Source organism: Desmodus rotundus, chromosome 1, assembly GCF_022682495.2.
Source record: "Desmodus rotundus isolate HL8 chromosome 1, HLdesRot8A.1, whole genome shotgun sequence".
Lineage (NCBI taxonomy): Eukaryota > Metazoa > Chordata > Mammalia > Chiroptera > Phyllostomidae > Desmodus > Desmodus rotundus.
This window is the reverse complement of record NC_071387.1, coordinates 177720935-177748741: the sequence shown is the minus strand read 5'-3', so window position 1 is coordinate 177748741 and position 27807 is coordinate 177720935. Positions and strand designations below refer to the sequence as shown.

At 52.5% G+C, this 27807-nt stretch overlaps 1 protein-coding gene across 1 annotated transcript in view; it reads right to left on the bottom strand.

The window, feature by feature from the left end:
* AHRR (aryl hydrocarbon receptor repressor) overlaps positions 1-27807 on the bottom strand; it is an 82924-nt gene that overhangs the window by 42705 nt on the left and 12412 nt on the right. Inside the window, exons 3-4 of the mRNA XM_024578577.3 lie at positions 21847-22028; positions 1798-1904 (exon numbers count right to left, since the gene is read on the bottom strand). Of these exons, the coding sequence (XP_024434345.1) occupies positions 1798-1904; positions 21847-22028 (289 nt within the window). The remainder of the gene's footprint in view (positions 1-1797; positions 1905-21846; positions 22029-27807) is intronic.

Sequence of the window (27807 nt, the reverse complement as noted above, 5' to 3'; positions counted from 1 at the left end):
CAAGGCCGGGCAGATGGGAAGGTGGAGGGCTGGACACAGTGCCCACATAATGAGACGGTGCAGTGCGAAGTGTGGGCACCAGGGACCAAGAAATCTCGGGGTGAGGGAAGAGTCTGAGAAGATAAAGCAGAGCGGGGACCTGGGGAGAGATGAGGAGGGTTGGGGGGACAAGGAGGAGCCAGTTAGCCAAAGCTGACCACCACTACTCTACCCTTCCTTCTTTGTGAGCGCTTGAAATTTCTAATAAAAAGTGGAACGTGAACAAGGGGAGATGATGCCGATCTCTGAGGGGCTTCGCTGAGTCTATTAGAAAAGGAATCTAAGGTGAGTTCCCCTTAATCACCCAAAGGGGCTGCGAGGACATGGGCACAACAGACGGTGGCTGATCTCAAGGCCTGCGGCAATCGGAGTACACGCCACCCCCACTGCAGCCCATGCTGAACAGCTGAACAGCTACGAACTTAGGAGACTGATCAGAGACGCTGCAGAGAGGGCCCAGAAGAGCATCAAGCAAAGTCGGGCTGAAGAACTGGCGTCCAAGGAGGCGGGGTCGAGGGGCTGAGGGGGCCTGAGGGCGGGGCCTCATCTAGGGTCTCCACCTCAGACAGCCCTGCGCTGCTTTGGTCCGTGAAACACAGGGACCACGGAGACAATTCCAGTAGCAGAGGTGGGCATCAGCTGGGGGGTGAAGGACTGGGGTTTCCTTTCAGGGTTTGCCTGTCATTCTGGTTGTTGCAGAGAGCAGGCTGGGGTGCAGAAAAACCATCTGGAGCAAAGCTGCTGCCACCATTCAGAGAACGGGGACTTGACCCAGCTTAAATGGCACCCATAGTCCACCATTTCTGCCCTTCAACCCATCAGCCTAATGGATGGACTAAATGTGGAGAGGAGAGTCGAGGAGGCTTCACCTGGGGGGATAGAACCAACCACCAAATAGGGCCAGGGAGGTGGTAAGAACCAGTTCTGCTCTGGACATAGGGGTCTGAGGTGGGCCCTCTGGGGGACATGTGGGCCCAGCCTCTCATGCGGAAGCACCTTGGGGATTCAGGGGCACCCTGGCTGCTGGTTATAGCACTATCTACCACGGGCCTCTCTCCCTGTGCCCCCCACACCCTCCCAGGGAGAGACGGCTGCACCTTCCCAGTCCCTCCTGAGAAAGACAAACCAGGGTCTGGGGCACTCAGTGTCTCTGGCCCCTGGTGAGGCAGCGACAGCTTCACTCTGCAGGAGAGTGACTTGATAAAACCCAGAAAACTCCTCACTGTTACATCTCCTTAAGAAACTGACCACAGCTCCCCCATCCTGTATGTAAAGGCCGACGTGACAGGTCAGCGAACACCCCAGAATCACGGAACAGGGCTGGGGGGGGTGTCCTACCTGACCCTTGATATCCAGCGTGTAATGCCAATAAATGGACCAGCCAGCCATGCCTGCCAGACCCCAAGAAGCTTAATGTACAATTTTCTGTCCTTGATTTGAAAGAAAAAATACTCTGTTTAATATTTTATTAGGTTCTGCCACGGACAGGTAAAACCAGAGAATGCAGACTGAATATCGTTTTCAGATTTGAAGCGTGGCCATGGCTGGTTCTCTCTGTCCAGCACCTCACCCAGAGCACCTGAGACCCCAATTTTGTGCTTCTCCCAAGAGGTCCTGGGACTCCATCCACAAACACTTCTCAGAGCCTTAACTCTAGTTAATTGTAAACGGTGACAACCTCAGGGTCCCAGGGGGTGGGGGTGGGGGGCGGCCTGCACACCGTGACCCTGCACATGGTCAAAGGTCAAGAGGGCTCACCTCCAGCAGCAACCTTCCCTCCAGCACGGCTGAGCCTCCGTGAGGACCGCTGGCTCCTGGTGAGGGGGCACTGACTGCCGGTCGCAGTGGGCACTTCTCCTGCACGGCTGTCAGAGAGGAACAAAGTATGTTAGCACCCTCCTGCGCCCAGACCGGGTCGCAAGCCTTTGTGAAGTTACATTTCTCCGCTCTTCACCCCACTGTTCTTCACTGCCACCCTCTTCTGACAACATGGAAGTCCCATGCTGACCTGTGGTGGTCAGGACACACTGGGGCAGCTCTGCCTCCCCGGGAAGGGGGCAGGGAAGAGGAGCCAGGACCTCTGACCAGGGCAGCCATTTGGGAGATCAGGACATCACACCTGGGCCTGACCCTGAAGACCCCGCCCCATTCTGCTCCCCAAAACTGCTCTCTGTCCCCTCCTATAAACTCCTCAGAGCCCCGCTGGCTTCAGGGACCCCCAGTGTGGAGCAGGCCACACCCCACAGTTGTCCATTACCGCACTGATTGCTCCAGCTCCAGAAGTGCCCCTGTCGTGCATTGCCATCCTTCCCTGTGACTCTGGCGGCTCCCTATGCTGGCCTCGTCTCCACTTTGCGGGGAGGAGCTCAGACAGATACACAGATGTCGTCCATTTCCCAGCTCCCTGGAGCTGGTTCGGGACCCTCAACTCCATGCTCAGCATCCTCATTGGCACCCGGGTGTTATGGGGGGAGCCCCAGGGGCAAAGGGGACTGGCACCTAGAGGGACCCAATCAGGAGCCCAGGCCTTGTCTCTGTGGAGGACGGGTGGGGAAGTGCCTCACAGTTTCTCCTCATTTCTGAGACTTGTGAACTGAAGCTACAGGTGACATCAGTGCACTGAGGGCCAGGGGCCCATCCAGGAGGTGGAGCCAAGCACTTGCTCTGGTCTGGGAATAAAATGCAAACACAGGTACTTAAATCTGCAGCATTTTCTCTTTCAAAACCAGTGGGTTGTGCTGAACTTTTGCTCCAGGATGCGCTAGTCTGTGATGCTTGTCATCCACTGACTGTGAGGGAAACCACAAGGCTCTGCCTGCAGCTGCCCACTGAGCCCCACTCAGCCACAGGGCCTGCTCCCCACAGACACCCCCCACCCCGTTAGTGAGAGGTGGGCAGCGTCCGCTCCCAGGTGTTCCAGGCCCCCAGACCCACAGCACAGCATGGCCCACATGTGTGCTCCAGCTTGAGACACTGTGTCTGACCTTCCTCCCCACAGAATGGACATGCACCAGGACCAGCAGTCCCCGCCCCCATGCAGGCCAGCCTGGGCCCCTTCATTTAAGCCCCCTGGTGCTGGCCAATAGGGTGTCCTCAGGGCAGAGAACTCAATGCAGGGAGGCGGCCCTTGGGAGAGCCCCACGGACAGTGGCCACATCTTGGCCATATTGTGGCCTTTGGTCCCTGCTGGCCTCTCTGTCCCTCCCTCTCTCAGAAGCCTTTGTGCCATCGGCCTCCTCTCCCACAGTGAACATGCACTAAACCCCTAGTCACTGCGCTGAATAGAACAAGGAAGGAACCCATTTCCTCCCAAAGACGGGTGTGTTCCTGGAGACAAAAGCAGTGACACCTGAGGGGGGGGTGGTGATCCCTAGGGGTCCCCGACAAATAGGCAGAGGCTGTGCACTGCCAGCCACCCTGTCTAAGCAGAAACCTCACAGCAACCAAGCCCCCACATGACTGCTGGTTTTCCAGGCAGACACGCTGAGCTCTGAGACACTGAAGTTGATTATTTCTAATCTCCCCTTTGCACTGCGCTCTGCTTACTCCACACTGGAGTTCCCAAGTCTGAGAGCTCTGAATACACTAAGCTGCTGCAGCTCTGCTTCCGGAGGGAAGACAGGTCCAGGACCAGCCCCTTCCCCTGAAGAGGCCTCCTGGTCTCATAACACCACAGAAGGCCGAGGTGAGCTTCGGATAGAGGGTTTAGTCGGTGTGTTCTCAGATGCTGAGAATGATCAAGGGGAAGCTGGTGTGGGGATGAGACAAGGAGGTCTACCCCTGCCTCCCTTTCCCCCTCACACCCCTCCCCCCACTCCTCCAGACAGCCCCTGTGCCAGGCCAGGCTTCCCAGCCACAGACAGTCCCACCAGCTTAGGGCTTGGGGCTGGACCTCATTGGTTGAGGGTGGAGCCCATTGCATCTGGGAGGATTAAGAGCTCAGTAAAGGCCAGGAGTGGTGCTGTGGTGGTGGGAAAGGGGGGGCAGGACCCCCACATCAGTGCACCCAGGTTGCCTGCCATAGACCCAGACCACCAAGACCTCCCGTTCAGCAAACTCCATTGCAAGGGTCGCCCCTACCCCCACCTCCACCCTCTTCCCAGCTCAAGTCAGCTCCCTGCCGCAGCCCTCCCAACACTTCCCTTCAATTGAGGGAAGGGGAGATTTGGGGCTGGCCTGACCCTGCCTTTCTACTCTCTCGCCCCTGAGGACCGGTGGGTGGGGGTGTTGGCGCCTACAGTTGTGAGGAGGGTGGGAATCCAGGCGGTGACGTCAAGGCGGATGCGGAGGCCGACCCCTTGCGCCCCCTCGCGGGACCCCCACCCCTACTGCAGTGCGCACAGCTCCCTCCCAGGTGCATGGGGGCTGCAGCCCACGCGTGGGGCCAAACGTGGGGGATCGCCCCCACCTCCTAACTTCTGCCCCATCCCCCGCACCTCTATGCACCTGGACACCTTCCCCCAGCATCGCGTCCCACCCCACATCTCTGCACTCAGATACCACCCCCGGCATCCCGTGCACCCCCCCTCATGTCCGCCCCCCGCCGCCGCGCTGCGGACACCAGCCCCCCTCTTCCCCCCTCCACACATCTCTGCACCCGGACACCGCCCCCTCAGCATCGCGGGGTCCCCCCCCTGCGCCGCGGGCACCCCCACTTCCCTCCTCCGCAGCCACATTCCGGGCCACACCCAGCGGCCTCCTCGAGTCCTGTCACGCGATGGGGCCTCAGCGCGCAGTGACAGGCGCCTGGACCCCGGCCAGGGCCTCGCGTGCGAGCAGGACCGCCACCCCCACCCCCAGCCCCAGGCCTGCGGCGAGACAGAAAGAAACCCAGTGCGATTCGCAGGGGCAGGGCGGGGGGTGGGGGTGGCCCGCTTTCCAGAAATCCCTGAGCTGACACGGCCTACCCCCTCATTTCCCAGGTCCCCCAGTTCAGGGGCTCTCAGGATGTTGAAGCAGCGCAGCAAACTCCAATGGGGGAGGATCACAGCAGGGGCCCAAGTGCTGTGGGTCGGGTCATCCCTGTTACCAGTGAGTGAAGGTGCTGACACAGCAGGGAGGCTGCGGGAAGCAGCGTCCCCACACCCACTGCAGGCACCCCCAGGTCCCCTCCCAGCAGCTCCTGGCTATCACCCTGGGCCTGATACTCCATCTCAGGGGCTCTCTCCCGAGTGGCTCTTATCCCTGGGACTCAGACCTGAGGGTCTGACCTGGGAGGGAAACCAGTCTCCCTGAGAGGGGAGCTGAGTGCTGTGGGGCTGTGGGCAGGGGTGCCAGCAGACAGACCCCAGCCCCACTGCTGGGAACACCCTGGGGGGTCCCCCCTCTGCATACCCAGCCCCCTACTCCTGTGGAGGAGGGCAAGCCCACCATCAAGGTTGGTTCCAGGTCCCCTTCCACCTGTGCCTGGCTGCCCAAGGTAATGGGTTGAGGAGAAAGGCTGGAAGGGAGCAGGTGTGGGGTGTCTTTTCGGTGAGCTGGTGCAAGTATGGAGACAGCCACAGTGCACCCCCCTCCCCAAGGCCCAGCTTGTGGAGAGGGTGGTGGAGGCAATGTTCTTGGGATGAGACCGGGGACCAACCAATGACTAAGAGGCCTGTCCACATCCAAGTGCCCAGTGCCTGGCCTCCGGGGGGCAGTGCGAGGTGGGGCAGTCCCATGGAAGTAGATCTTGCCCTGGGCAGATCCTGGGGCATTCGGCTTCCTGTCAGACGGAGCTCAGGGCCAGGCAGTAGGGGCCAGGGCTGTCCACTCTCAGAAAGGACAGGGTCACAGGCTCATGCAGCTGCTTGCCCAGGACAGAAGTATGGCCCCCTGTGACCTCCCCACTGAGTACAACCCCAGAACTGCAGCTCCACTTGAGATTCTCACTGCCCCGTCCATGCTGTCCCCCAACTGGCTGCAGAATTAACTGGAACCAGCCTTTCTCTCACTTCATTGATGTCTTGCCCCCTGAAAAGTTTCATTTGGAAGAGAGAAGTGGAAGAGCGATCATGGGGACAGCAGACGTCCCCGTGAGAGTGCTACACACACGGGTGTGTGCCTGGTGGGGGGGTAGGGGCTGCTCTCTGAGGCTCAGACTGAGGCTGACTGCACCCCACCGGCCCTCACCCCGTATCCCCTACCCTGCTTGCTAAGAGACCTCCACCTCCCTCGCACAGAGGAAACTCAGGGCAAGGTATAACCCTGAGCTGAATCACTTGCCACACGGTCCCAGTCCCCAACCAGTGGCTGTTTAGGGGTCATGTGCCTGAGTCTGGCCAGTGACAGGTGCCAAGTGCTCCTGGTGGAAGCCAGGAGACTCCCCCATCTCTGCCTCTGGACAGTGCTGTGATGCCCGGAAGGTGGCAACCACTTTGCTCCCAGTTCAGGTGAAGCCAACTCCTTGGTGGAAAGACAGGTGGGTCCAGGATAGATGATCCCAGGATGTGGGGTGCACTGAATGTGGAATTCATGGGGCTGTCTAGGGGTTGGGGAACAGGACTCCTATCACCCAGGGTGACAGAGAGCCAGGGCTCCCACAGGAGGCTGGACTGGAAACCTGATTCTGACCAGCTGCAGTTCCTAGAGTGCACAGACCCGTTGTCACAGGCCGGCCCCTGCCTTGAACGGAGCACATGCCCAGTTAAACCTGGCACTGTTTCCTCATCAAGTCGAGTCCCAAGGGCTCTGCCCTGTGACCCAAACTCCATGCTTGGGGCAGCACCCACAAGTGTCATCTGGGTGTTCCCTCCTCCAGCCCCCATCCAGCAGCTTGCAGGGCCCTAGGGCTCAGCCTCTGCCCCAGGCCCTCACAGCTCGGAGCCCACCTCCACACAGCCTCGGGTCCCTCTACAGGCAGCTGGCATGACCTCAGCCCCCATTTTGTCCCTTTGTCATTGGAAGCTAACTTCCAGCCTGGCCCCCTGGGGGTCACACTCAGCAGAGAGATGTGCACAGTTTAGAGCCAGGTCCCGGGGTCCCCAGTAAGACAGGGTCCAACAAGGCCACACACCTGACATGCCTTCTGCAGCCTGGGCAGTGGGTGCCCCATAAACACCTTTCTGTTCTGCTTCCACAGCTTGTTGCCACTAACTCAGCACCACCTGCAGTGAGGTGATGCTACCGACTGAATGCATGCCCCCCCATTCATGTGTTGAAACCTAACCCCTAAGTTGTATGTGGAGGTGGGGCTTTGGGGGATGATTAAGTCATGAGGGTGGAGCCCCGTGAGTGTGATTAGTCCCCTTACCCCACCTGTCTGGCCTTGTGAGGACAGAGAGAAGGCAGTGTCTGCTGCTGGAAGAGGTTCTTCTTACCAGAACCCTGGTATGGGCACCCTGGGCTCACTTGTCCAGCCTCCAGAATGTGAGGCGCCGGTGTCTGTTTATAAGCCGCCCTGTCTGCGGCAGTTTGTTACAGCAGCCTGGTTTGACCAAGATGGGTAGTTACCAAAGTATACAGATTGTGACCACGTGGCCATACATCTCGTGGGTCGGAGTCCCTGGCTGCCCGTGCACAAGGGCCACTTGCCAGGTGCACTGCAGGTTGCCTGTCCCCTTTGTACCACTAAGAAACTGGGACCCAGGACGGGGGCAGTGCAATGGGAGTGTGCTGCCCCTCCTGGTAACTATGGTGACGCCTCTCCAGGGGCGGAGAGGCAACATGAGTCCAGGAGTTGACAAGCAACCTGAAAGCCCCAGCTCACCTCTCACAACACCCGCCTGCTCCATGTCCGACAGGCATGTTTGTGAGTCCCGTGCAGTGCAGCCAGACCAAGGGGGTAAATGACCAGAGACTGGCAGGGAGGGCATTGGGTGGGTGCTCTGGGGGAGGGAGAACGGGCGGGAGCTCCAGGAGATGGAGGAGAGAGTGGGCACTGCAGGAAAGGGAGAGAGGGTATATACTCCTGGGGAGGGAGAGAGGGAAGGTGTTGGGGTGGGGGAGAGAGTCATGCTCCAGGGGAGGGAGAGAGAGCAGGTACTCTGTGGGAGGGCGGGAGGAGAGAGGGGATGCTCCACCCCTGACGTCTGCTCCCCATCCCTACTGTGTCTGTATACCAAGTGAGCCACCTGGCCAGCGCTTAGTGTTTCTTGAAGGCTACAAGCTGTATTTGTAGAGGAAGCTCCTGGCCTCAGTTACTTTCTGCAGATGTGTTGCCTGTACCTGGGATGCAGACAATGAACCCTTTGCATCATTCTAAGCAGATGGCAGGTAACAGTGCTAAGTGTCACCTGTCTGGCTCTACACAGGGAGGGTGAGTGGAAGCGCTGGATACCACTCAAAGGTCCCCGCACAGGAGACTCAGACAAGCACACCTCTCACCTAACTACCCCAGGGGAGGTGGAGTCCCCGCAAATAAGTCAGAAGCACCCAGACGGGTGACAGGAAACGGGCGAAGGCAGCTTTAAACTCAAATGGTGTGAAAGGAGAGAGAGGGCGCCTGGAGGGCCTGGAAGGACTGTGCACACGTCTATAAGCAGGCGAGGAGCACACACACACTTCAGCTCCACGGGGCAGGCGAGTCCAGCACACGTGGGACAGCAGCCCGAGCAAGTGTCTGGGGAGGGGCCAGGGTGATGAGGGTCCCGAAGAGCCCCTAGCCCTCCCAAACACACACGGCACCAGGTGAGAGGGAGCAGATCTCTGTCCAGGCTGCCAGTTGGAAGCCTGCAGGAGCTCCTGGGCATACCAGGTGCATCTTTCCTTTCCCGGCAGAATGAGGACAAGAAGGCGTGCTAGCTCCATCCTGCCAAGGATGGGCCTCTCCCCGGCTCTCAGTCCTCTTACCCAAGAGCTCCCTCTGTGGATCTGTGGGGACCTCACCTGCCTGGATCAAAGGGCATTGTCCACAGTGCACTTCACCTGCAGGATCTACAACCTGCCCCAGGTTTGCAACCTGCCCTGTGGGAGAACCCCCAGGGAAGGTGCAGCGGGGGAAGAGGAGGGGCAAGCCTGCGGGCTGCCCGCTTCCCGGCCACATCCCCACTGCCCCCACCGCCCAGCAGCCCTGCCTTCCCCAGGCAGTGCTCTTCTGTGAGGGCTAGCTGCATGCCAGCCAGCCAAGTGGGCCCAACGGGGAAAAAACCAGGCGGGGGGGTGGGGGCCACAGGAGTGGGAGTCACTAGCAGGGCCTGTGTGCACACTCCAAGTATGTGAATGTCCTGTTTCAGGTTAGGACAATGAGTGGGAGAAAATGATTCTTTTGTGCGGGTGCTTTCCACACGTGGCGCAGACGCACTTTACCAGAGCGTGACACACACGTGTGGACAGAGGGTCCCAGCATGTGGGATTTGGCGTGGGTATATGTCCTTCCAAATGCTTGTCCACCCTCCTGACTAGTACAGCTTGTGGGGAGAAGGGATTAAAACTGCTGTTCAAAGCCCTAAGTTCCCTTAGACAAGAAAACTCCTCAGGACTGTAAATAAACATGTGCGTTTCACATATTTAGAGAATGAGAGCACGCTCCATAACGTATATGCATCAAGTTGTTCATTTTCGGTAGAAAGAACTTCCGTATTTTCCAAAACGCACCAGGCGAGCTTTAGGCATTTCACACTGCAACGTGGCTCAAAGAACCACCAAAAATGCTTTTCTTCAGAGCCAGTGAGGGTGGGGAGGCGGCAGCCAGTGCGTTGGTTTTCTCTGGTCAGGAGGACAGATTTCTAACCACTTTCTGAGGCCACTCCTCCCTGGAGCCCACAGGGGGCTCTGTGGGAACTTGGTCACAGGTTCTGCAGCAAAAACGCACCCTTCTTGCCTGTAATCCCCATGCCACAGGGCGAAGTGTGACCAAGAACAGCTCTTTGGAAAGGAAAAGATAAAAGGAAAGTCATTTATACTCATTGTGGGTCCATATTCTGTTCCTGGTGTAAGGCACCTGGAAGAAGCCAACTCTTCGGGGGCTTTTGTTAGTTTCAAGTGCACCGGTATCAAGCAGAGGGTTCAAGAAAAGTTTTGCAAAACAAAACAAAACCAAAAAAAAAAAAAAAAAAAAAAGGATGTCCTGGTGCTTTTAAAAATTCCAGTATTTATTCAATCAGTAATTGCGTGGCGTGCAGCTGTGGAGACGAGGCACACGAGCTGTGATGCACGGCGTGACCCAGTACCTCACACGGCAACAGTCAGGGAACCCTGGCTGGAGTTCAGGCAGGACAGAGCTTGGGAGGGACAGACCCACAGAGAGCTCTCAGTGGCAGTCCCAGCTGACAGCAGTCCCAGAGCTATGCACCTACGGGCCGGTGTCCTGGACCTTAGGGGAGTGCTCAGCTCAGCCGTCAGATAGCCTCTGATCCCTGCATGAGTCACGAATTTATAGTAAATTTATAGTAAGTTTATATAGTAAAAATTGGAGGCCCGGCTGCCAGTTACCCAGCTTTGCAAATGACTCCGACTTCAAGTGGGCCTGTCACTCATCATCACCCTCAATTTCCTCACAAATCAATCACAGGTCGGTTCCTATCTGCAATGCACAATTCACCATCAATAGATGCAGACCTAACTGAAGAAAAGACCTGGAGGACCTGAGGGACTGGCGGGGGCGTGGCTGTATGGAAACCACAGGCAACTGCTGGTCGGAAGAGCGCCCCCATCAGAGGCAGGGGCCCATCTTTGCTTCATTACACCCAGTCCTGCTGGGGCTTCACCCCAGTCCTCATGGCCACAGCCACTCACTCCCCTGCTCCTCCTGCCCGACCACCCGCCTCTGCTCAGACCGCACATGTGACATGGTGGGTGGCGATGGTGGCTGTGAGGAAAGCGCTGGCTCTTCTCACATTTCTCTTGACAAAAGGACTGAGAGCCGGAAAATGCCAAGCACTCCTAAAAGGTCCAAATGTGACTTGCCTCACACACCCCGACAAGCACACCATGCTCCCGGAACACAGCTGCTCTGGCCAGGGCTGCCTGACACCACCCTCGCTGTCCCGCTGCCCTCCCTTCCTGAGGGACTCACTCTCCCCATGGCCCTCCAGGAGCCCCACCTTTCACATGCTCAGAGCAAATTTTTGGTTGTGCAGTTTTCTTTGTTCCTTCCTCTGTTTATGTTTAGAGACAATGTTGGACTTACAGGCAAGTTATAAGAATAGTGCAAAGCACCCCAAATATCCTTTGCCCAGAGACTCGACTCTAGCTCTCCCTACTGTCCCACAAACATCCTTTTAGCCTGGGTTCTGGTCCTGCTGTCCCACCACTCCGTTCCCCTCCATCCAGAGTGCTCCTTGGTCCATCCTTGACTTTCATGAACTTGACTTTAATCATTATAGCAAGTTGTTTTGCAGCCTGCTCCTCCATTTGGGTTTGTCTGGTGTTTCTTCATGATTAGACCGAGGTTATCTTCAGCCAGAATATGACAGAAGTGACCGTGTGTTCTTCTCATCCATGATGTCAGCTTATTCCATTATTGGTGAGGTCAAATTTGTTCACTTAGGAGAGTGTTTGCTGGGTTTCTTCACTCTTAAGCTTTTTCCCTTTGTAATTCATTTGTATTTTGTTGGGAGATCATTCAAGACTACAAAAAGCCCACTTCTTACCTCACTTTGATACACTAATTTTAGCATCTTTGTTGTTTCTTGTCTGAATGGTTATCAAATAGTGAGTTTATAATTCACCTCTTCTACTTACAGCCATCTATCTAGAATTCTGTCTCCTGTCTATTAGTTACCAGCTTCCTGTAAGGAGGAGCTTTCCCTCATTATTCATTTATTCATATCAGTGTGGACTTATGAAATCCTATTTTATTCACTGGGTTATAATCTACAACTACCCTTACTCATGTTAATGTTGAAACTGTCTGTCCCAGGCCTGGCCAGTGCAGCCCCTTTGGATGGCTCTGTGTCCCGTGACGTCCTCCTCACTGTCTTAGCACAGCCACGTTTTCCAGACCAAAGGATCTAAGCTTCTCTTGTACTTTCCCTGCTCCGACTCTGGAAGGAGGCTATTAAAAAAAAAAAAGGCCCTCGTTCCTTTTAATGGTGTCTAGACACCAAGATCTGAATGTGAGTTATGCTCACTGACACTGTGGTATAACAGCTCCCAGACCCCATCAGTGGACAGAGCTGGAACACACACATTTATGCATATATGTGGCCTGTCCATCAAGTATCCAGCCATGTAATATGAAAAATAGAGGTATTTATTGAAGACGGGCCTTCATTTCCAGGTCATAGCTGTAGACCCATGGTTCACCTCCAGTTATGACCTCCTTGAGGAAGTCTGGTTCACTAGTAGCAGTTTGAATCAAGTCATTAGCAATGGCAGCATGATGCTCCTTCTGCTCTGGTAGCAGAAGCTGCAGAACAAATTTTGCTACAAAATGTTTTATGCCAAGATCCTATGTCAAAATCTCAAACATAATAGTTTTTGGAATCCCCAGATCAGCTTCTAGTTCTCATACTGTCAGTCACTGATCTTTGTTGATTGCAGCCTGTACACGTTCAACTTTCTCAGGTGTGCTGCTTGTTGTAGGCCTTCCAGAACGTGGATCACTTTCAACAGATTGTTGACTATCTTTGAAGTGTTTATTTGTCCTGCGCTCATTACATAGTCCCTGAGTCTTCTGAATCATCTGAATAGTTTCCACAGAGGCATGTTCAAGCTTAACGCAAAATCTGATGCAGATTCTTTGCTATACTAGCTCATTTTGAATGCGATGGCCACACAGTACACATGCTCACTCAATAGCATCTACTGCCTCCACCGACTAGTACATTGATTTCGTCATTGTTCATGCATGTTCATTCCAGTCCACTCTCCTTGGCTGCCAGGTTACATCGATGCCACACAAACCGTTCTTGTTATATTAACAATGGCTGAACTTTTCCCAGACAGACCTCATATATTTGTGTCTATATTTATATACATCAAAATTCATGATTTCACACCAAGACCTCCAATTCCAACTCAACACCTCAGGATTCAGTAGAAAGTGAAATTATGTTTCCTTTAGTATTTGGTAGAAATTGTTTTAAACCTATCTGGGCCTACATTTTGTCTGGGGAAGATTTGTAACTGATTCAGCTTCTTTAATTGTTATATGACTATTCAGGTTTTCTATTTCTTCTTGAGTCAATTTTAGTAAGATGAATTTCTAGGAATTTACTCATGTGGGTTTTCAAATGTAGTGGCATACATTTGTTCATAGTGGCCTCAAATTATCTTTGAAATATCGACATCATCTATCACTGTGTCCCTCTGCCATTCCCAACACTGTTTTTCTTTTCTCTTTCATCAGTCTCGCCAGATCTTCACAAATGTTGTAATTTTAAAGGAAATCCATTGTATGTTTCTTTTCTATTTCGCCAATATTTTCCTTTATTATTTGCTTTCTTTGACTCTCTTTTTGTTTATTTTGCTTTTCTTTATCAAAACTATTAAGCTGAATGCCTAGCCAGGGGTGTCCAACACACAGCCCACGGGCTGCATGCAGCCCAGGATGGCTATGAATGTGGCCCAATGCAAAATCATGAATTTACTTAAAACACTGTGAGATTTTTTTGTGATTACATGTCACAGTGTATTTAATGTGTGGCCCAGGACAATTCTTCTTCTTCCAGTGTGGCCCAGAGATGCCAAAACATTGGATACCCCTGGTTTAGACCATTAATTTTCAGCCTTTCTTCTTTTATATAAACACTTATGGTTATTTATTTGTAAGTATTGTGTTGGGTGCCTCCCACACATTTTAATTTGTAAATATATTCTAAATTCCACCACATTTTCTTCTTTGAACTATGAGTTATTTACAAGAGTGTTTATTTCCCAATATGAGGCTTTTCAAGTCATCTTTTCATTTTTGATCTCTAGCTTAATTGCATTAAGTTCTCACCATGCATTCTCCATGATTTTGTCTTTCAAAATTTATTGAGACTTGCTTTATTGACCAATCTGTTTTCAATCTATTTGTAAGTTTTATGCAGGCTTGAAAATACATGAATTCTGTAGTTTTAGACTAAAGTGTTTTATGTATGTCCATTAGATTAAGCCTTTTTTGCATTGTTCAAATAGTCTGTAATCTTTACTGATTTTTACTTATTTGCTTTATTAAAAACTGAATTACTTAACATCTTTCTCTCTAATGATGAGTTCATGTATTATTTTTCCTTATAGTTCAGTCCGTGTTTGTTTTGTTTTTGATGTTATTAGAAGCATACAAATTTAAAATTATTTTATCTGCTTGATAAAATGAATATTCTAATCATTATGTGAGGACACTGTCTTATGATTTCCAGCAACGTGTGTTACCCAAGAAATGCTTTTTTGACATTAATATGGTTTCCTCAGATTTCTTACATGTAGCATCTCTCCACCCTCTCGTTCCCCTGTCCTGCACCCTCTGCGAACACCTGTCTCCTCTCAAAACCCCAGGCTGCTAGTTGGCATGCTTGGTCCATCTACATTCTCTGTGTCTATTTACTTGTTTAGAATTTAGTGCTTTCTATTCGTTCCACCCTTTTCACGTTTCTTTTTTCTCCTTTATTGTCTTTTTTTCTTTTGGTTGATTACCTTTCTTATTCCACTTTTTTCTCTCTACTAGTTTGAAAGTTAAATCCCTCTTCTCTTGTCTTGATGATTATCCTGGAAATTTTATTGTAAATTAGCTCATCAACCTCCATAGGTAATTAATACAAGAACCATCGAACTATTTAACACAAGTTTCCTGCTCCAAATTCACATGCTCTTTTGGCTGGAATTTATTTCTCTTTGCTCTTACCATGCATCAGTGCCATTGCTTTATACAGTTGGGGCCTGAGGCACCCACAATCACCACCTTCCCATCTTCCTTCTCCTTGCATCTCAGATCCGCCAGCTGGAATTCCCTTTCTTCAAAATTTCCCTTAATAGAGTTCTCCTTGGGCTCTCAGCTTCACTTAGATTTGGTCTCTGAGCATTCCTTAATTTTCTGCTGGCTCATCAATATATTGTAAAAGGCTTCAGATATTTTTATCTTGTATTTTTGGCTACTATCAGCAGGAGGATGGACTGGTTGCTTGTCTAGCTTGCTGCCAGGAGAGACTGTGCATTTGGAGCACATTTTGGCCACCAGCTGAATGCCAGGGCGGCTCTTCTGGTTACTTGCATTATAACAGGTTGTTAATGTGGAACACTTCTAGTCTGAATTTTGGCCGAGGCCCTAAGGCAACAGGTGCCAACTTCCCCAAGTCCCACAGTGAGATTCCAGGTGACCAAGGCAGGGCTGCAAAGCCAGCATCAGGGATGAGACACATTCAGGCTGGGAAAAGAGTTTCCTTGGAGGGGCTGTGCTGAGTCCTATGACCCTACCTTCACCAGGAGAGGGATGGGGCATTTCTCTCCTCACCTTGTGCCCAGTGAGGGGGCTTCATGAAGTCCCCTGTGAGAACCTGCCATCTGCCTCCTGAGGCCAGTGAGGGCACTAAAGGCCAGTGTCTCTCTAACTCAGGAAATCCAAGGGGTAGAGGCTGCACCTGGAGCTCCTGGCAGGCAGTAGGACTGAGTGTGGGAAGTACCACGTGTAACTGGGTGGGTCAAAGGTGCGCATTTCCTGAAGAGCAGGTGGGGCCACACACCCAAAATATTGGCCTGGGATATCTCAAATCCGCCCAGGAAGTGCCTGCACGTGTTAGAAGAGACTGGAGGCACCATCTGTCACCCGGGGCTAAAGAAGGAAGTGCAAGGGAGCAGCCAGAGAGAATGGATCGTCTGACTTGGCCAACAGCACCAGACAGACCCCTGGTGTATGGTCTCTCCAGAAACCATGAAATCCCCCAAAATCCCCCAGACCCTGGCCAAGCAGCATGTGCCAGGTCACCGCGGTGCCAGCTGCACGGGACCCCTCCTGATTCTCCCCTCCTGCTGCTCAGCCTGCTTGGGCAGTGACTGGAAGACCCCAGATTAACCTGAAGGGACCAGAGAAGTCCTGGAAGTCCTGTTCTTCCAGGCTCAGAGGGGGAGCCAGCCCCCAAAGTTTTGCTGGGTTTGCTGGGGCAGCAAGAGAAAGTCAAAGCTGTTGCTCTGTGCTCTGGCTCCTTCCTGTGTCCTGAAGGTGGGCAAATGAAGGAATGAGACGGGGGCCTGCTCCTCCTCTTGGTCAGGTTTATCTTCTGGAAGTAATTAAGAGATGGTAGGAAAAATAAAACCAATGTATAACATAATCAAGAGAGACCTTTCCGCACAACTGTGTGGGGACCTCCCGGGGCCCAGGGGTCAGAGAGGCAGGTGACCACACGATGGTCACCATGACTTCAGTGCAGGACTGGCTCTCGGACCTGAATGGTTCAAAGCCAGTGGGTCTTTACTGGAAATGCCTCAGGGTCAGCTGTCTTCTGGAGGGGCTCCAGCAGAACAACCCACGCCTGTCCCATGGGCATGGACTCACCGAATGTTCAAAAGAGAAAAGGCTGTCCCACACCCCCTGCAGCACCACGGGGCCATCTCAGTCTGCTCTGGCTGCTTTAACAAGATGCCGCACAGGGGTGGCTTAAACACGTTTTGGAGGCAGGACGTCCGAGACCAGGGTGCTGACAGACTCAGTTTCCAGGGACCGCCCTTCCTCTGACCGGCAGACGCTGCCTTCTCGCTGTGTCCTCACATGGCCTTTCCTCAGCCCCAAGGATGAGAGAGACGGAGGGAGCTCTGGCATCTCTTCTTGTAAGGACGCCACTGCTATCAGATCGGGGCCCCATCTTTGTGACTTCATTGAATCCTAACTACCTCCTTAGAGACCCCATCTCCAAAAAAAGCCACCCAGGGGGTCAGGGCTTCAATACGTCCATTCATGAGGACACAAATATTCAGTCCATAACAGGGCTCACAAGGGAAGTATGACTCTTCAGTGAAGGCCACAAACTGGTAGAATTTAGCTTAATAATTGTATGCTCTTCAGTCCTGGGTTATAAGATCATTAACGGTCTCAAGGAGCACTTCACTTCTGACACCCAATGAACATGGCACCTGTGTGGAGGTCCCAGGACACACGCTCGTGATTTGAGGACTTCTGCACCTGCCCATCCCCGGTGGGGGGTGACCATTCAGCCCAGGTGCCGTGGGGACCAGGGCCAACCATGCAGAGCTCCAGGACGGGAATGTGTGGAACTGGGTGGCAGAGGCTGAGCCTGAAGACTCAAAGGGACAGGAGGCCCAGTTTCAGCCACAGGGTACGTGGAGAATGGGGTGGGGGGCACCATGTGAAGCATCTCCAGGTTTTGTGATCATTCCCATCTCAGCTGTGTTCACTGAGACTGGTCCCTCGCCCTCACACTTCTCTCCAGGGTATGAGGAACACACATCTCTCACCCCCATTGACGCTCCCATCTGTGTGACTCGCTGGGGGACACTGTCCCTGTGCCAGGCCTGCATGGACATCAGTCCTCTGTCATCTGTGCGTGCTGCTCCTCCATGCTGTGCGCTGTCCCTTAGACCCAATGAGTCTCCGAGATGAGTGGGCACTTAGGCCTGACTGACCATTCAGCCTAAGTGAGTGGCTTCTTGGACCCACACATGCTGGGGTCGGAGGTCCTGGAAGGAACCCAGCTCTGCTCCAGCCCCCCCTTGGGGTCCTTCATGCTTCTCCTCTGCCCACCTTCCCCCACAACATCCCTCGTGTGAATGGTCAGATTTATGAGTGGAAAACTCCGCTCTTGGGTACAAGCAGAGGGTTTATAACTCAGAAGCCCCAGCCCTTTGCTCTACACAAAACCAAATAAATAAAATAAAATAATCCCACTGTCTTTTAAAAATTCATGAAAGTCACCACTAAAGTAAACATTACTGGAAATTTTCAGGCCATTGTTATGAGGCTGAAACTTTCCAGTTCACATCCTTCCCAAAGGTGACTTTTTATAGAAGTTGTAATGAAATTAATTCGTTTACTTCTGAGTCAGGAAGCACAGATTAAGATCCAATTTTTATAGCTGGACTCTTTGCTAACTACACAGTGGAAATGAATTCAGGAAAGTGTTCAGAATTTCCTCTAAAATGTACAACTGCAGAACCCTTGATAGGAAAAGTGATGGAGAAACAGGTTTGTTATTTCACTCGGTGGCGACAGTCACAATGCTCCCATGGTGTCTCAGCTTTGCAGCCTGGCTGGCCTGCAGCAGAGCACGAAGTCAGCCTCACAGGCTCATGCAGTGGGGGCCCTGCACCCAGCGGGGCTGTGGGGTCGACGGTGAGATGCTTTCAGTTAAAACTGGGCATTCCAGTGGACACCTGGGCAGTCCTCTGAACTCCTGTGAACAGCAGAGTCTTTCCAAGACTGCCAACCCTGGCCTGGCTGGGCACAGCGGGACTGGTCCAGAGAGGAAGGGATCAGTCCCCTCCCAATCTCCCGGCCAGGAGGTCTGGTCTTCATGGGTGTGTCAGTGGGACAGAGGTGAACTGACAGCCCCATCGGAGGGCCCCACACCAGGCCTGAACGGCCCAAACAGCCCAGGAGCTCCAGCTATAAAACAGGTGCTTCACAGAGGCAAGTCTGGTGCCCCAGGTGATGCGCGCTGTCATTTTGTGTGACTTTCTCACCTTTATCACATCATGGCCCTCCTGGAAAAGCACAGGCATCCTGCACACCATGATAACGCTCCAGGTTACTGCAGTAAACTGACCTCGACACCAGGCGTGGGGTCAGAGTCCCCAGTGAGGGGAGCCTTGGGCACTGGGACACGGCCACGTGGCCTCCACAGCATCAGGCCAGGCAGAGGGTCAGTGACCGTGATCTGCATCTGAAAGTCCCTCCCCCAGGAACTCTCGACTTTGTGAACACAGCCCTCCTGGCCTGGCAGTCAGGGTGCAGTGACTTCTACTTTCTCGGTTCTCAGAGTCACGTAGCTTTTCCTGATGAGACAGAATTCCTTCTGCTCCTTCAACGTTCCCACAGCAGGCTTCCTTCGCTGCTTGGTAGATGCCTACCCTGCCCCCTGGGGACTGTCTTGCAGTTAGCACATGCAGGTCAGGAGCGACACCTGCTCATCCTCAGCTGTATACGATACTGTGTAACGTCTGGTTGTGACACTTTTACACAAGGATCTATGTGACGATTTCAACAATTACCTATCCAGCAACCCCAGCACAGCCGGGTCTCCAGGACAGGGAGCCTGGAGTCCCCGCATCAAGATGGCCGCAGTGCTGCTGGGATTTTTCCTGGCTGTGTTACACATTTGCGTTTTTCCTATTTATAAAATTAATGCATTTAGGTATGAAACTGGAACCCCTGGAAAGTAAAACAAAACCCCTGGAACATCTCCACTGAGAGACCTGTTGCTAACATACTCGTGTGTTCAATTCACAGGCGCTGGGGCTGGCCAGGCCCTGGGAGCAGGGCTGATGGTGCCCCCCCCACTGCAGGGTCACGGGGTGATGCTGAGTGTTCACGCCATTCGGGCGCCCTCTCCAGCGTCCCCAGAGCCAATGCCCTTCACAAGGGGCATGTAAGGTGTGTGGAGACCAGCAGCGCCCCTGTGGTAAGCTGTCACACACGCCCACCACAGACCCTCCTCCCTGAAGGGACGCAGGTAGGCCAGTGCCCCCACTCCACGTCAGAAAGCTGGCCATACCTCTGGTCTCCTCAAAGCCACTGAGGACCTGGTGGCCAGCGCTGAGCCCAAAGAGGACCTGGAACAACACTCCCTTGACCCCCCTCGGAGGCCCCCCTGGCCGGATGACTGTTGGTTTTTAATTATAAAAAGAGTGTGATTTAAAACCACCTGAGGGGATGTCATTTTCAGCTTCCAGTTGGAATACAGAAGCCCAAAGCCAGTCACCTCACCTCACAGCAGAACACCGCGTGACCTGCAAGTTTGCAAATTTTCCTGGGCTCAGCAGAGACCCGAGGTCCCAGGGCAACCAATAACCAAAAATCTAAGGAAATAAAGGTACTTCCGGGGACAGACAGGACACAAGCCTGATACTGTGGACACTGGGAAGGAGAATTCAGACACAACTCAGACATGATTCTGTATGTGGGCCCAGAACCCAGGGAGAGAACTCAGAACACTGACAGTTATAAAGGTTCAAGATGGGACCTGCACCCACTGGAGCTGCTCCTGTGGGGACCTAGGGGTGGTCAGGGAGAGGAGGGGGCTGGGAGAGAGTTCTGGTGCAGGCTCGGGGAGGGGGCAGCAGCAAGCCCATAACCCTAGGACCTGGTAAAACCCCAGTGCAGCTGGAGTAGGAACAGAAAACCCCTCTGCCCCTGGGGAAGGGGCCCAGACTACAGTGGGAAGGCAGGAACACTGAAGAGGGCCCATAAAGGATGCAGGAACACCTCAGTGCAGCCTGCAGAGGGCACCTGGCCCCCTCACCTCCTCCAGGAAGCCCTCCAGCCCATTTGACCCTCCTGGTAACCCCCACGGAGTCCCCCCACCCCATGGCACCCACCGCTCTCTGCTGTTCTCCAAACCTACTTTTCAGGAAATGTTTTGTGAGCTTGCCCCTCCAGCCACCAGAGTCTGGGTAAGGGACTCTGGACAACGAATGGCCTTTAACCCAAAGGAAAAGTGTGTGTGTGGTTTTCTGGGGAGACTGACCTGGGCTGGGTGCTGGGTGAGCTCCAGGCACAGACTGCAAAATCTCAGCCTACCATCCCTGCCTAAGGTGCCCGTGTACATGAGTGTGGGGTGGACACAGGCAGGTGGCTTCGGGTGGCACGGATACGCACGGGGAGCTGAGGCACCCCAGTGGAGCCCAGGCATGGCCGACGCCTCAGCTGCCAGCGCACAGGCCCAAGCCCCACTCAGCACATTCTACAGCCACAGCCTTATGTGCTTAGCCTCCCAGGGGGCCGGTGGCCTTTCCACAATGGGACAGCTCAGTGGGGCTCAGGACCAGCCCCGAGCAGAGTGGGAACGCAGACAGTTGGGCTTCACACAGGGCTGGGAGGGAACTGAGACCATCTGTGCAGGCTCCTCACTCTCAGAGCAGCGGCTCTTGGAGGCCGGCAGTGGCCAGAGGGTTTGGGGCTCCTGCTCCGTGAGAGGAAAGAAGGCCAAGGGGACCCCCTGGAGGAGGGATCAGTTTCCAGCTGGAGTGCATGGCGGCCAGAGCTGAGTCCTCAGGAAAGCCGCCCTCCCTCTCTTGGAGAAACAGAGAAAGCTAGCAATGGGCAGAGGCTGAGTCACACCCCAGCCACGTCTCCGTGCAAACTGCTCCCACTGGTGTGGGAAGTAGACAGACTTGGTCCACATCGTCCAGGCCTCAGCTCTCTCCTACCGTCCATTCTCACAGCAGCCCAAGGCGTTTTGTTCAGCAGCAAGAGGAGGCACAAAAGTTGATGGTAGGTAGAGCAGGAACCCTACAGTTTGCTGCACCCCCATGGCTCCCTGTTGCCCATACATGCCCACTTGAGCCAGTTACCTTACCTGCTCCCAAAGGCCCATCAGAAGTTCAAGATTTTGTAAAAAGCTCACACTTAATTCACTGGGAGTGGCAGTGACAGGTTTTAAAATCTGTGACAACCACACCTCTTTCTCAGGAGCTGAGCCAGGCCGCATGGAAAATAGCATGACCAGAGCATCAGATGTGGTGAGCGTGCCGGACACCCAGGACAGCCAAACAACCACATGGTGGCAGGCCGCCCAGCCTTACACCGGTCAACAGCAGGACACAAAGCAGGTTCGCCCGGTCCCCTGGAGGCCTGGAGTTGTGAGGATGCCCCAGGGCCCAGGCAGCGAGTGAGGCCAAGAGGGGCCGAACTGGCCCTGCCCCTTCCACCAGAGGTGCTCTGCTTCATCAACATTCAGCAAGTCCTCCTCTAAATGGTTACCCAGGACAAGAGGCACGAACTGGACCATCTCAGCAAAGGGGTCGGGACCAGGCGAAACCCAGATGGGCACAGACGGGCACAGGTAACAGTCCTACCTTGGAAGAAGCTCTTCACCCTGAGGTAACTGACGCTGAGACGCAAGACTGAGAGCTTGTCCAGCTTAGAGACCACGTCCGGTGGGAACGGCAGCAGGCTGGCCAGATGGTCCAGCTCGGCATTGAGGCGGTCTCGGTGCCGCTTGGAAGGGTTCGACTTCTCAGCCCCCACAGCGGGCTTCCTATGGGGAAATGACCACAGTCAGACTCGGGTGACTCCACCAGAGGCCATCAGCCAGAAAGGGCGGAACCTGTCCCTGTTTCGAAATGGAACTGCCGCCAGGAGAGAAGTGCCGAAACAAACTAAAACTCCCCCGTTCCTGAAAACGTGCATGCGGAGAACCTGAAGCTGCACCTCAGTGATTACCGCTCACTGGAAGAGAATGAACCGAGAGATGAAGAACAGCTATAGCCGGAGAATGGGGCTCCGTGAGAGCCCTGTGACTCTAGCACAGTTCCTGACCTCTCTGTGCTGACTGTCCCAGAAGCAGGAGGACAGCTGGCCCTAGGCCACATCTGTTCAGCCTCTTTCAGTAACTCCTCGGAGTCTAAACACACAGCCTTCTTAGAACCTGGATTCCTAGTCCTGCAGTCTGGGTGCAAGTGGCCTCTCTGGGCCTCAGTTTCCCCTCTACACAGCAGGGCTGCAAGGGAATGAGGTAAAGGTGAGTAAGAACCCTGGGCACCATGGGTGCTGTCCCACCCACCCCTCCAAGGCCTGCCGTCAAGGGCTGTGCCGCCATGCAGGTGGGCAAGGCCCTGAATGCTTTTTCCCCTTGGCCACACAGACCTGCTCTCCCCTCAAAGGGAGTGTCCCCTGCCCACCCTCCCTGACTCCAGACCCCCATCTCTCTCACCTGACCCTCATGCCCTCCAGGATGACAGTCCCCTTCACCTGACCCTATTTCCTACCTCACAGAACAGCTTCTCCCACGTGTCCTCCCTAGATCTCATCACAGGAAACCTTCTGCCCCTAAATGTAGCCAGAGCACTGGAACTGCTGGGAGGGGGCGCCGGCTCCAGAGCCGACCCTCCCTGGGCTCCTGCTGCCTTTAGGCACTTGGGTCTCTTCTGTCCAGAAGTTCCTAGTTTTCTATTGCATGTTCGCTTGTAAGTACAGTGAAAGCAGGCCTTAAACAGGCTGTCCTCTCCGTTCTGTCTGCAGACCCGGCCTCCGTGCTGTCTGCGGGCCCCGGCCACAAGAACCACGGCAGCACCTTCAGCCCCAACCCCACAGTCACTTCTTTTTTTGGTTGAGAGGTAATTCACATAACATAAAACCAACCGATTTAAAGTGCGCAGTTCGGTGGCATTGCCTACATTCACAGTGTTGTGTAACCACCACCTCTGTCAGGGTCCAAACCATGTCATCAGTCCCAAATAAAACCCATACCCAGTTTCTCTCCGTCTCCCCCCTCTCAGCCCAGGAAACCGCCATCTGCTCTCCATCTCAAGGATTTGCCTATTTGGGACGTTTCACATAAATGGAACCATACAATGTGGGATTTTTTGTGTCTGGCTTCATTCACTGAACAGCAGGTTTTTAAGAGTCATCCGTGGTGTGGCATTTATCGGAACTTTGTTCCTTTTTAAGGCTGAATAGTGTTCCTCCACATGGATTTACCACATTTTGCTTATCCCCTCGCCAGCCCATGTACCTCTGAGTCACTTCCCTTGGTGGCTATTGTGAGTACGCCGCACAGACATCCACGTCCAAGTTTTCACTTGAATGTGTGGGATCAGTTCCCTTGGACATAAGCCCAGCAGTGGAGTAGCTGGGTTGATACGTGATTCTGTGCTTAACTTTTTGAAAAACTGCCAAACTGTTCCCACAAGGGCCGTACCACTTCGCATCGCCAGCAGGAGGGACTCAGTTGCTCCACATCCTGCCCGCGCTTGTGATTTTTCTTTTTGTTCTAAGAGACAGCCTCACTGGTGCGAAGCGGTATCCGGATGTGCTTTGATTTGCATGTCCTTAATGACCAACAGTGTTGAGCACCTCTTCATGTAATTGTTGGCCATTTTTGTATTTTCTTTGGAGAGATGTCTACTCAATTCCTTTTCCCATTTTTAATTGGGTTATTTGTCTTTTTATTGTTGAGTTGTAGGAGTTATTTATATATTCTAGATACAAGTCCCTTATCAGACATGTAATTTTCAAATATTTCCTCCTATATCTTTGGTTATCTTTTTGCTTTCTGTGTGTGTGTTTTCTTTTTTTGTCCTAATGAGGCCCTTACACCAGATTTACTCACACCACTAGCCAAAACATAAATAGGCAAGAGACTTGGAGATAAACTGAGAAGACTCCAGTGTGGACTGGCACTTGCTGGCCAGAGAAGAGGCCCACTCTGTCAGTGAAAGACCCCCCCAGAAACAGGGCAGCACCAACGGCACTTGTGGGGTCAGAGAAGAGGAGAGACACTGGGAGATGGGCAGGAGGCCCTGGCTCACATCTCACCTCTATGCAGACCTGGGGGAGCAGTCTCCCACCTGCCTCCCCGGAGAGCACATGTCTGAAAATGAGTTGAGCATGACAATCCCCTCCCCTTGCTCCATGGGACACCTGGGGGACAGACACTCACCTACTGAAGAAATAGGTGTCTGAAGAGCTTGGCAATCATCACTCTGCTCTTTCAGACTTTCTCAGAACACCTGGCTGCCCCCTGATGCGGCTCCTCCGCCCCACTCCCAGCCCCAAGGGCCAGAGTCGAACCGCCCATCCCACAGCCAGGTGGGTGAGAAGGGATGGGGTAAGGGACACGTGGAGGAAGCACCCATCCCCCAGGGCAGAGACTCAGCAGGAAGCCATAGGGACCAGGGACCAGGGACCAGCACCAGCTGCACAGGAACGGTGCAGGAGGGGCCACAGTCCTCTCAGATGGAAGGAGAGTCACAAAGGAAGCCTCGTGACACTAAAAATATGAAATTCTTATAATAAGTCTAACAAAAGACATCCCAGACACCTAAATCGCAACTATAAAATATTGCCAAGAAGAAGTTTTAAAGACCTAAATAACTGAAAAGATACACCACATTCATAGACTGGAGACTCGGTATCGTCACGGCGGCAACACTCCCAGAAGATCGTCTGTAGACTCACTGCAACAGCAAGTAAAAGTCCCGCAGGCCTTGCTACAGAAATTGACAAGCCGATTCTCAATTTGTGTGGAAAAGCAAAGGACCTAGAAGAGCCTATTAGAAAAGAAGAATGAAGTTGGAAGACTTTCCCTATTGCTTCTAAGCCTTCTCAAAAGCTACAATATTCAAGATGATTTGGTATTAGAGACAAGATATAAATAGGTACAAAATAGTCTAGAAATAGACCCACATATTTTTGGCCAATTCATTTGACAAAGATACTATTAAAGCAATTCAATAGGGAAAGAAAAATCTTTTCAATTACTGGTGCTGATCAACTGGATATCCATGGAAACAAACGAACATCAACCCTTACCTCGCAGCACTCCCACAAATTAACAAAAAGGGTCATAGACCCGAATCTACTACACCCTACAATGTACCTTTACAAGGAAATGTGAGAAAATCTTAGTGACCTTACGGTGGTCCCAGATTCTTAGAGCACACACACAAAACCATACAAGAAAAAAGTTGATAGATTGATCTTCATTGAAAATTTTACAATGTCTTTTGAAAGTCACCCTTATGAAAATCAAAAGGGAAGCCATAGATGGGGGGGAATATTCACAAGAGCTTATATCCAGAACACATAGTCAAGTGTTACAACTCAGTGAAAAGACAAATAATCTGGTAAGATAGGCAAATTATTTAAGCAGACTCTTCACCAGAGAAGATGTGTGGTTGGCAAATAAGCGCCTGAAAGGTTCTCAACGCCAGCAGTCACTAGGGAAATGCAGGGTGACAACCACAGAGCCAGAATGGCCGATGCTAAGGGGACTGGTGTCCAGGCCCCGGACAGAGGGCAGAGGAGCCAGGACACTCATGCTCTGCCGCCCAGATGTAAACAGTGCAACCGCTTCGGAAACAGTTTGGTGGTTTCTTAAGAAGTTAAACGCACACCCACTATATGACTCAGCAATTCCACTCCTAGGTATTTATTCAAGAGAAATGGAAACACACAGCCACACAAAGACCTGCACACTAACATCCACAGCAGCTTCAGTCACAAAGGCCTCCAGCTGGGACCAGCCCGAGTTTCTGTCTGCCCGTGAATAAACGAGCACGGAGCTTCCAGTCGGGGCAGGGCTCTGATGCACCAACCGTGCAGGAATCTCCTTTCAAAGTCGTTCTGCCCAGTCAAAGGAGCCCAGCACAGTGGCATGTGATTCTATTTACAGAAACTTCCAGGAAATGCAAGCCAGTCTGCAGGGCAGAGCACATCCGAGGTTGCGGGGGACTAGGTACAGGAAGGAATGGCAGGGAAACTCAAGGCGTGACAGGCATGCCTGGGACCTTGGTTTCAATGATGCTTTCATGGGTGTTCACATATGTCAAGACCGATTGGACTGCGCACTTTAAATCTGTGCAGTCCAAGGTACTGCAGTTATAGCCCAACGAAGGTAGAAAATGCAGACAACAGAAGGGATTGCTCACTGCTCACTCACCCCAGGGAGCTCAAAGTGCCACCCCGGGAGAGCACAGTCACGCTGCATCCAGAAGTCCCACGAACCCAACAGCACTGAGGTCCACTCTCTCTGCATCCACTCTCTCCATTCAGCCCTGACGAACCTTTTCAGGCTCAGGTTCTGCCCAGGAGCCAGGTGCCCATAAGTCTAGCCAAATTCTATGTTCTCTCTTCACCCCCTGCTCTGTGACTTTCATCACCCTCACCTTCCCCAGGAAAGGTGGGCATGCGCAGACGCACTACCCACCACCTACTCCAGAGGGCAGGGCCAGACCACAGCCCCACAGCCCTCCGCCATGGTGAGGAGGCTGGGACCACCACTGGGATGCAGGGCTGTAGCTCACTCCCAAGGACGGGCTGCGGGCTTGGGTGTGCTGCACTCAAACATCAAGAACAGAAGTCATCTGGCCCCCAGTTTCCCAGAACACGTCGCTGTGGAGATGCTCGGCACACATGCACACACCCAGCCGCTCCTTGTGAGCTTCTCAAATCACTAGTCTAAAATGCTCAATTTAGAAACTGAAAGAAGCTGAAGAGGATATAAATAAGTGGAAGCATATACCATGTTCATGGATAAGAAGAATTAATATCATTAAAATATCCATACTACCCAAAGTAATCTATAGATTTGATGCAATTCCTATCAAAATACCAATGGCATATTTCACAGAACTAGGACAAATATTCCAAAAAGTTACATGAAACCACAAAAGATCCTGAACAGCCACAGCAATCTTGAGAAAGAAGAACAAAGTTGGAGGAATCACTCTACCTGATATCAAACTATACTACATGCATCAATAATCAAAATAGCATGGTACGCACAAAACACACGGATCAGTGGAACAGAATAGAGAGCCCAGAAATAAACTCATGCCCTTACAATCAATTAATATTTGACAAAGGAGGCAGGAACATACAATGCGGTAAAGGCGGTATATTCAATCAATGGTGTTGGGAATACTGGACTGTGCATACAAAAAAACTAGACCACCTTCTTACACAAAATAAAAGAATGAACTCAAAATGGATTAAAGACTTAAATATTAGACTTGAAACTATAAAAATTCTAGAAGAAAATGCATGTAATAAAAACTCAGACATTTTTGTAGCAATATTTTTTTCTGATATATCTTCTTGGGCAAGGGCAACAAAGGAAAAAATAAGCAAATAGGACTACATCAAACTAAAAAGTTTTGCCCAGCAAAGGAAACCATCAACAAAATGAAAAGACAATCCACTGAATGGGAGAACATATTTGCCAATGATACATCTGATAAGGGGGTAACATCCAAAATTTATAAAGAAGTTATACAACTCAATACCAAAAAAACAAACAATCCATTAAAAAAACG